We start from the raw sequence: 9,812 nt of genomic DNA on the forward strand, positions 1-9,812 counted from the left end.
GCTCCTTGGAGGAGCTGGGTGTTCTCAGCGAGGAGCCGGGTGTTCTCAGCAAGGAGCCAGCTCCCTGTATTTATAAAAACTTTGCAGCATCGGTGCCCTGAGAAGCGGTACGGCGTGCCCAGCGATGACTGACAGGCTGCACAGCAGCGCTTCGGGGTCACGCCGCAGCTCGGCACCTCCAGGCACTAAAAAAGACCAAAAAAAACCTGCTCATAAGAACAGTCGTGCCCATGGATTGATGCAAAAATAACAAATCTGTCATTCAAACAGACGTTTGAAAACACGGCGATGGCTCAACAGCGACGATCTCAATCTCAAGAAAATACGTGCAACACTCAGAGCAGTTTACGATGTGTGGGACCGGGATGACCATCAGCACTTGCTGTCACTCACCAGCCCAAAAAAACCCCGAGCAGCACCCAGGAGCAGCGGCGCCCATCAGCGAAGGCAACGCGATAATCTCATTTCCACGTTTAGCCAAAAACCAGAGCGCCATTGCTGTGGAGCCCCTTTCACCCTACCGAGCTGCCTGGTTTCTGGAAACGCTGTTTGCAGCCCAGCTGCCCATCGCAGCCTCGCAAAGGTGCATCTCCTGCGCTGGGAAACAATCACAGAATGGTTTGGGTTGGAAGGGACCTTAAAGACCATCTAGTTCCAAGCCCCCCGCCCTGGGCAGGGACACCTCCCACTAGACCAGGCTGCTCAGAGTCCCATCCAGCCCGGCCTTGAACACCTCCAGGGATGGGGCATCCACAACCTCCCTGGGCAACCTGTTCCACCGCCTCACCACCCTCACAGGAGAGGAATTCTTCCTAATATCCAACCTGAATCTACCCTCTTTCAGTTTGAAACCCTCACCCCTCGTCCTGTCATTACACCCCCTGCTCCAGAGTCCCTCCCCAGCTTTCCTGTAGGCCCCCTTCAGGTACTGGAAGGCTGCCATAAGGTCTCCACGGAGCCTTCTCTTCTCCAGGCTGAACACCCCCAACTCTCTCGGTCTGTCCTCATAGCAGAGGTGCTCCAGCCCTCTGATCATCTTCGTGGCCCTCCACTGGACCCGTTCCAACAGGTCCATGTGCTTCTTGTGCTGAGGACTCTAGAGGGGCACACAGTGCTCCAGGGGGTGTCTCACCAGAGCGGAGTAGAGGGGCTGCATCACCTCCCTCCACCTGCTGGCCACGCTGCTTTCCATGCAGCCCAGGATGCAGTTGGCTGATATTGCAACAGGATTCCTGGAAAGACACCCTCAGCTGATGGCGTGCCATTGTGCCCGTCATGCCGGGGGAAACCAGCGAAGAGGCAGCAGAGAGAGGCAGGGTTTGCGGCAGGCAGGCTGCTCTGGTCTGCCAGGGAGGCGTCCAGACACACAGCGAGAGTTCCTCAAACTGGAATGTGCCACGGCACTCAGCACCTATTTGCGCTGAATTGGCAACGTGATGGGAAGCATCGAAACGGGCTCAGTTCACGGGGCAGAGAAAAGAAACGGCTTTGTTCAGGCACCTTGGAGAAGCAGGAGCCAGCCCATCGCGCCAGCCGGCAGGACCCGCGGTGCGGAGGGACCCACCGGTCCCAAGGGACGCGGTCCCTCCAGCTGTGGCACCGCTGAGCATCAGCAGAAGAGGTTGACCACCAGCACTCGGGATTTTTGGGGCACAGAAAGCATCCCTGCCATAGCTGCAACCTGCCCAAGAAGGAGCCAGAGAGTCCTCCCACTCCTCAACAGGGCAAAGGAAATCAACCCTTCCAAACTCTTCCACGTTTTGCTTCCCGTGAGCAGAAGCGGACGGCACAGGTACAGCCCAGCAGCCCCCTGGCACAGCGAGAAGGCGAAGGACCGCGCCGTCAGCGCAACACCCAGCTTGGTTCCAGCAGCGAGAAACCCCAACCCGTGAAGCGGATTGCAAATCTGTGTGTTTGTTTTGGAAATAAAGGCATTAATATTTGATGCCAAACGTTTGGAATATTGATGAGCACATTCACGGAAGAGGTTTTGGAGTTACTTAAGCACCCAGAATCACGCCGTCTAAATTCAGTGGCCTAATGGCTGCTGTCAGAGCCATCAAAAGCATGTAAAACACCGCTTGCTGGAGGGAAGACGCGTGGCAGCTGACACTGCCTGCCCATCACGGGAGAGGAAGACGAAGCGAAGCCCGGTGGGACATTTAACACAGCAAATATTTTGACTCGATCCATCAAGTAAGCCGTTTTCCACTCCTCCTTTTACCTTTTATTTTGCTCACACGAGGTTTGCGAGCTTGAAGCGCCGCGCACCCGTTCTTCCCCTCCTCGCTTGAAGCCAGCCTCGGCTCCCTCCTGACCCTCCAAAGGCCTTCGAGCAAATAAACCAGGACGTCCCAGGGCGGGCGCGGGGCAGGCTCGTCCGGAGTGCCAGCCCCCGCTCCAGCAAAAGGCCAGGCAAAAGCTATTTTAATATTTGTGGAAAAAGTTTTCCAGCGACGCCCGTGACGGTGACGTCTCCGCACGGTCCCACTCGGGGCTCCGTCTCGCTGGGGACAAGCGGCACACGGAACCAGAGAGGGAGCCGGATTTCTCCGCACCCGCGGGCCCTGCCTGTAGGCACGTTTTCCGCCACACGGTCTCAGCTGAACGGCCTTATTTCTAGCACAGTCGTATGAAAATAGACATCGACTGCTTGTTTCTGCAAGCTTGTGAAAAAAACGGAGAAACTTGATTTTTTTTTTTCTTTTTTTCTTTTTTTAAATTGCTTCTATGCATATACTTATTACCTATTACCGCTATGGTGCTCCCGGCAGGAAAACAAGCCAATGCCCAGCAAATGCAAGTGAGCTACCAAAAGGGCAGAACGGAGCATCCGAACTACGCTAAGGCTTTTTCCAAACTTGAGCTCTTTCCTCTAATTTGGAGGAGGGCTCCTCTCAGTGCTCTTTCTGCCACGCGCTTTCCTGCCACCCAATTCTTCCGACCGCCGAACGCTAAATGCTAATTTAGCTTCCGACCGCCCGATGCTAAACCTACACAGCCAGGTGAACGGGAGCGACGCTCGACTCGCCGTTCCAAGCCAAGCCAGGGCTTTGGGGGACTGCTCGCGGCACAGGCGGGAGGCGGATGGAAACTTCCCTTCTTGGCCGCCTCAAGACCTTCAGCCCGCAGCCTGCCTCCCTGGAGACTTGAGAAATTCTGGGGTATTGAGTAAATGGCTTCTTTGTCATGGAAAGCAAAGGTCTCCCGAAGGTCTCGGCCACGGGAGGAAGCTTCCTCCCAACCTCGGAGCCCAGCGGCCAGCCCGGCTGTTTGCAACACGCGTCTCCCAGGCTCCGGAGGAACGGCCGTGCTAAAAGCACCGCCACCGCCGCCAACGGCCCCAGTATTGGTGGCCGGTCCTCAACGCTTCCCAGGAGACCGACCCTCTTCCCTTCTCCCTTCCTTCAGCCTTAGCTCACGCATCCAGGCATCAAAAAAAGTCCTTTACAAGCCCCACAGCGGAGCAGGAGACAGACGGGAAACCTGAATGAAGCGGGCATAACTCAGGCGCAGGCAAATATGGTGGGAAACAGCAATAAAGTCTCTCTTCAGGATACCACGAAAAACGGCCACCTAAAGCGCCGTGCCCCAAGCTACGTTTCTAAACTAGGGCTCGCCCCCGCTCCGCCATCCGACCCCTTTCCGTCAGTCCCTTGGGCTGCGCCGCAAAACGCGCTTGTCCCTTCTGCTCCTTGGAGGCGCCACCCAGGACTCCACCGCCAGGCAGCTGGGAAGCTTCCAGTCCAAATGCAACCCCGACCGATTTGCGTTCCTTTGATCCCAGGGGCTAATAACGCTCTGTCTTTTCATCTCCTCTCAGGCACGAGAGGCTCCGTTTGTGCGGGCGGACACAGAGCAGCCCTTCCCTCCCTCCTCCGACAGCATCCCCTCGCCGAGCACCGGAGCCGGGCAGAGCGGCCCTCGGTGAGACTTCAGCCTCGCACAGGGGTTAAGGTCTTCTCATCTGCCTGGTGCCATCCCGCACCGCGTTTGCCTTTTCCGGAGCCGCCCCCCGCTGAGCGGAGCCAAACCGTCTCACCGCCCGGCACCGCACGTGGCATCCTCCCTCCATCCTCCGGCACCGCCGCCCCAAGCCCCCCAGTGGGAAATCAGTTTATAAATGGTGGTAGGTGTGCTCCAAGGCGCCTTCCAGCTCACACCACGGGGCGACTCCGTGCTGCAACCCGCTGCGCAGGCGTCACTTCTGTCGGACGTTTCCTGCTCTCGGAAGCCGCTCCATAGCGCCGGGGCAGCTTCTTGAAAACATTTCTTACGGATTTCGAAGCAAGAGCCCGAAAGCCAGCGCCCCACATGAAAGGTATTCAGGCTGTTGCCTTGTACGACACAAAGCAAGTGGTGAAAAATCGCACAGAAAAGTAACTACGCTACCGGGGTTTCCGTTGCAAACCCTACGGATTTGGGTTACTTCATTCAGAGGGGGAAAAAAAATAAATAAACCATTGCCCAGATATTGAGAGAAATTCCCTTTCCTCTCCCTTGTCACTTGGGATTTCTGGAGCGGTACTTTTGTCCCCCGCACCCGCTGCTGGGTCAGCACAAGCCGTGCTTTGCCAAACCTGCTCTATCTTATGTGCCCGCTCCTGCATCCCATGGAGATGATTTTCGTCTCCGAGGCGCCTGCCTTTTTCCTTCGTTTCCTCTTTCTTACCTTGAATTAAAATCCCTCAACGTTATCTCAGCTCCCCACGCCCTTCCCCCACGCCGTTTTTAAACACCGGTAGAGATCAGCGCCGTCCCCATCCCACCGCCGCTCTGCAGCAGCCTCCGCCGCCAGCCCGCAGAGCCCCGCACGGCCCACCTCTTTAATTGCGTTAATTAATCGGAAGGGAGGGCAGCTCCCCGGCGGCGGCTCCCCAGCAGGGCTTGGGCACGGGCAGCAGCATCAACCCGGCGTTTCTGGCAGGAGAGGAGGGCAGGGCCGTGCTCCTCCACCCCGCCGGCCCCGCCGTCTCCAGGATCCCCAAATCCCCCGGGACCTCCATCCCTGGCACCCAACAGGAAAACGAAGACCCGGAAAAGCAGCGCTGAAAACAGAGAGAGCGGGCAGATGTGCACGGCTCCCTCGGCTGATCTCGTTACGCCGGCCTAAATAGCCATGTGGGTATTTAATTTTAAATCGTTACGAGCAGCCTGTGAACAAGTTGTGGCCGTCAGAGCCCGAAGCAGAGGGGCCGGTGACTCTGTAGCAAGGGGAAGGGGAAAAACATACAGGAGAAGGGGCACGATTTTGCTCGGGGGTATTTTTTTTCACGCTCCCTGTGTAAAAGCTAACAGAGGTTTCACAAAGAAGAGCCTGCCCGCAGCTCGGCCGCCCCGGAGCATCCCTGAATCCCGCGTGGATGGTAACGTGCAGCCTTGCGAGCAGGGACGGGCTGGGAGCGAGCGGGAAGCACCGCAGCCGCCCGCCCGCGCTCCCGCTTGCATTCTCCCCGTTTGGAGCGACGCGACCGGCAAACGCGAGCCGGGCTCATCGCGGCACCGGGCGAGGCTGAGAGCCCGAAACGCCACCGCCGCCGCGGCCACGCGCCGCCGAGTCCCCCCGCATCCCACCCTGCAACTTTCTGCCGCCTCCCATTTATTTTTCCAGACGGGATGATATTTTGAGATGGGCTGTGGGGGGGTTGTTTTGGGGTTGTTGTTTTTTTTTTTAAAGGCATAGCTCCAATCCCACGCCCGTGCCCACTCCCGAAGCGTCTCCCTCCCAGCTGGCTCTTCCTCGTGGAGGGAGAGTGGCTCGGCGCGGTTCCCGGCGAGGTTTTGTACCAACGACGGTGTCTCCTGGCAGGGCTGCACGTCCCTCCTCTTACATAACGGCCCTTTCCCTTCGGAGCCGGCTCCGGTCGCGATGGCCGTGTTTGGGGATGGCCGTGTTTGGGGATGGCCGCCTTCGGGGTGGCCGCGTTTGGGGATGGCCGCGTTTGGGGTGGCCATGTTCAGGGTGGCCGCATTCAGGGGTGGTCGCATTCGGGTTGCTCACGCTCCCCGGCGCTGCCACCCGCATGTCACCAGGCACCGTTCCCTCACCCTGACTGGACTCCCCCCCCACCAAGCCCGATCCCCGGCTGGCCACCTGCCATTTGTCACATCCCTGCAAACCCAGAGCCCTGCTCGCCCTCCCCTGTGCCTCCCCTTTTTCCTCCGGGCTGCACCCCAAAATCCCCTCCAAGCCCTGGGTGGTGCTCGCGCACCCCATCCTCATCCAGGACTCCCCCTCCTCCTGCGTGGCGTGGACCCCCCAACCCCAAATCACATCCCCCCACCCCCGTCCCCGAACCCCTGTGGCCACCCCAGCCCTCGCTGCTGGATCTCTCCTCACCGGGCAGCACCCACCTTCCTCCTGCCCCCCGCTCCCCCCAAATCACCACACTCCTCACCCAGGACATGCCGTCCCTGCGCCGCACCCTCCCAGCGGTGGGCACCCCTCTCTCATGCGTCTGCCCGCACCCCCCCGCACCTCCTGCCCCCCGCCCCGCCGCACCCCAACCTATTCCCTGTGCCCCACTGACCACCGCACACGCCCCAAAACCCCCACGCACCCGCATCCCACGTACCTGCATCTGCCTGGAGGCCATGTACCCGCACCCCACACACCCGCACCCCACACACCCACACCCCACGTACCTCCACCCCACATACTCGCACACCACATACCCGCACCACACGCACCCATATCTGTCTGAACCCCACGCACCCGCATCTGTCCACACCCCACACCCCCGCAACCCACGCACCTGTATCTGTCGGGACCCCACGCACGCACAGCCCATGCACCCGCAGCTGCACACACCCCACGGACCTGCACCCCACACACCCTCCACTGCCTGGACCCCACACACCCGCAAACCACCTACCTGCACCCCACGGACCCACATCTGCTTGGACCTGGACCCCACGCACCTGCACCCACGTACCTGCACCCCACACACCCGCACCCCGTGCACCCGCACCCACATACCTGCACCCCACGCACCTGCATCTGCCCACACCCTAAGGACCTGCACCCCACGGACCTGCACCTGCCTGGACCTCCCACACCCTCATCCCACGTACCTGCACCCCACACACCTGCGTCTGCCTGGACCCCACGCACCCGCGCCCCCGGACACGCACCTGCCTGCACCCCACGGACCTGCACCCCACGCACCCGCATCTGCCCACACCCCACGGACCCGCACCCCACGGACCCACACCTGCCTGGACCCCACGGATGTGCACCCACGGACCTGCACCTGCCCACACCCCACGCACCCGCGTCTCCCACAACCCACGGACCTGCACCCCACGGACCCGCACCTGCCCGGACTCCCCACACCCTCATCCCACGGACCTGCACCCCACGCACCCGCATCTGCCCACACCCCACGCACCCACATACCCGCACCCCACAGACCCGCACCTGCCTGGACGCCCCACACCGGCACCCACACACCCGCACCCCACCGCCCGGCCGCCCCGCACCCCGCGGACCCCGCGCCGCAGCCCCCGCCCCGCGCCCCCCCCGCGCCCCCGCGCGCTGACCTGGGCCCGGCCGCGCTGCCCGGGAGCTGTCCGCCGCCGCCCGGTGCTGAAGGCGGCTTGGCGGCGACGGCGGCGCCGGCGGCGGGCGGCGGCGGGGCCCCGGCGGCGGCGGCGGCGGGCGGCAGCTGCCCGTCGTCGCCGCCGCCCTCCAGGCTGGCCTCGTTGCCCATGGCGGGCCGGGCGGGACCGCTCCCCTCAGCGCAGCGCCGCCTCCGCCGCCATCAGCCCCGCGCCGCCATCGCCGCCGGCCCCCGCCGCCCTGCGCATGCGCCGCCCGCGCGCCCGCCCGCGCCGCGGGCACGCGCGCCGCCCGGCCAATCGCCGCCCGCCTCTTCCCCCCCCACCTTCCACCCGCCGGCACGTGCCCCCCGCCCCGCGGGCGGGCGCCAGGGCGGCCAATGGCGGCGCGAGGCGGTGGCGGGCGCGCGGGAGCGCCCCGCCCCTCCCGGCCAGCCAGCCAATCGGCTCTCGGCGGCGCCCGCGCCCGCCAGGCGGCGCCCCGCCAGCTCACCGCCTGGCAGCCAATGAGCAGCCCCGCTCCCGTGAGGTCACAGCCCGGCGCCCAATGAGCGCTCACTCCCGCAAGAGGTTACACCCTGACAGCCAATGAGCACCCCCTCGGCCATGAGGTCACGGGCTGCTGCGGGATGTCACACACTATCGGCCAATGAGCATCGCCCTCACCCATGAAGTCATGGGCTGCTCCAGCATGTCACACCGTGCCAGCCAATCCGCTCTCCGTTCCCTTGGGAGGTCACAGTCTGACAGCCAATGAGCACTCTCCTCCACCATGAAGTCATGGACTGCCCCAGGATGTCACACCCTGTCAGCCAGTGGGTGCTCCATGTCCTCGTGAGGTCATGGACCGCCTTGGGGTGTCACACCCTGACAGCCAATGAGCGTCCTGCTCCCTGTAGGGTCACAGGCAGCCCCGGATGTCACACACTACTGGCCAATGGGCACCCTGCTCCCTCATGAGGTCAGGGCTTGTCCCAGGAGGTCACTCACAGCCAGCCAATGAGCATGCAGCTCCCTGTGAGGTCACAGGCTCTGCAGTGGGGTCACCGGTGGCTCAGATGTGAGGTCACAGGCTCTGTGATGAGGTGACAGAGCCCTGAGCCACCAAGGCCCCAGTCCCCGCCAAGGTCGCACGGCGCTCAGCCAGTCACCATCGCTGCGCTGCCATGATGTCACAGTGCCCAACCAATGGGCTCACGCGCTCTCCCCGATGCCCGGGCTCAGCCGGTGAGCGCCCGGGGAGGTCACGGGAGCCCAGCCAACAGCACCCCCCTTCCCCACGAGGTCACAGGCCATGCCCTCTCTCCATGACGTCACAGTCCGCCTGATGATGTCAGAGAGCACTGGGGAGAGAGCGCCCAGCCCAGCCGGTGGCTCCCGCAATTCCCCTTCCCCCAGATCGCGCCCGTAGTTAATGAGCGGAGCCGATAATTAACGCCGCCGGCAAGAGCGGAGCGCGGCTCCCGCGGGTCCCGGCCCGGCCCGGGGCGGAGCCGCCGCCCCGAGGCCACCCCGATGGGCTCAGCCCCTCCGCCTCCCGCCGCCGCGCACCGAGCCCGCCCCGGCTGCCGGGCCCCGGCTGCCACCCCGCGGCCGCCGGCTCCGCTGCATCGGGCCCGGAGGAGGGACCTCCCCGAGAGCGTCCCCTGGGTCCCGGCCGCAGCAGGGACCGGGAGCTGCCCCCCCGCCCTCGCCCCCAGCGCCGGGGGGCGGGTAAGGGGAGGAGGAACGTTCGAGGAGCTGCAATCGGCACCGAGCAAGGGGCAAAAGGCTCCGGTTTGTGGCGGGGGCAAGGCATTAAGTGCAATAAACCAGAATAAAAACGCATCAGAAGCAACTTCCACAAGCAGCAAGTGCAGGGAAAGGAAGTGGGAATGGAGGAAAGGGCCAGAAAAATGGCCAGAGCAGAAAAAAAAAAAAACCAAAACTGGTTTGGTTTGGGTTCGTTTCTTGGCTTTGGGGTTTTTTTTTTCCCCTCTTGGTTTCGCTTTTTTGTGGTTTTGGGTTTTTTTCTCCCAAACACAGACCATTCAAATCATCCAGCTTAAACTCGGCGGCCAGCAGCCGACAGTCCTGCCTCAAACCAGCCTTGGTGCCAAATCCCAGGAAAGCGGCTCAGGCCACACCAGCTTGGGAGAGTGCGGGAGACAGCGGGAAACGGCACCCAGGCAGGCAGCGGGCAGGGCCAACAGCGAGTGACACCAAAATGAAGCTCCTTTGCTCACCACAGAACTTTTGACCCCAGGACGAGT

At 62.4% G+C, this 9,812-nt stretch overlaps 1 protein-coding gene across 2 annotated transcripts in view; it reads right to left on the reverse strand.

The window, feature by feature from the left end:
- BSN (bassoon presynaptic cytomatrix protein) overlaps nt 1-7,793 on the reverse strand; it is a 102,754-nt gene extending 94,961 nt beyond the window's left edge. For both annotated transcript variants that reach the window (XM_063348573.1, XM_063348572.1), the window contains exon 1: nt 7,543-7,793. In XM_063348573.1, the coding sequence (XP_063204643.1) occupies nt 7,543-7,712 (170 nt within the window). In that variant the 5' untranslated portion in view covers nt 7,713-7,793. The remainder of the gene's footprint in view (nt 1-7,542) is intronic.
- Between the last annotated feature and the right edge of the window lie 2,019 nt (nt 7,794-9,812).

This window comes from Chroicocephalus ridibundus, chromosome 10, assembly GCF_963924245.1.
Source record: "Chroicocephalus ridibundus chromosome 10, bChrRid1.1, whole genome shotgun sequence".
Taxonomy (NCBI): Eukaryota; Metazoa; Chordata; class Aves; order Charadriiformes; family Laridae; genus Chroicocephalus; species Chroicocephalus ridibundus.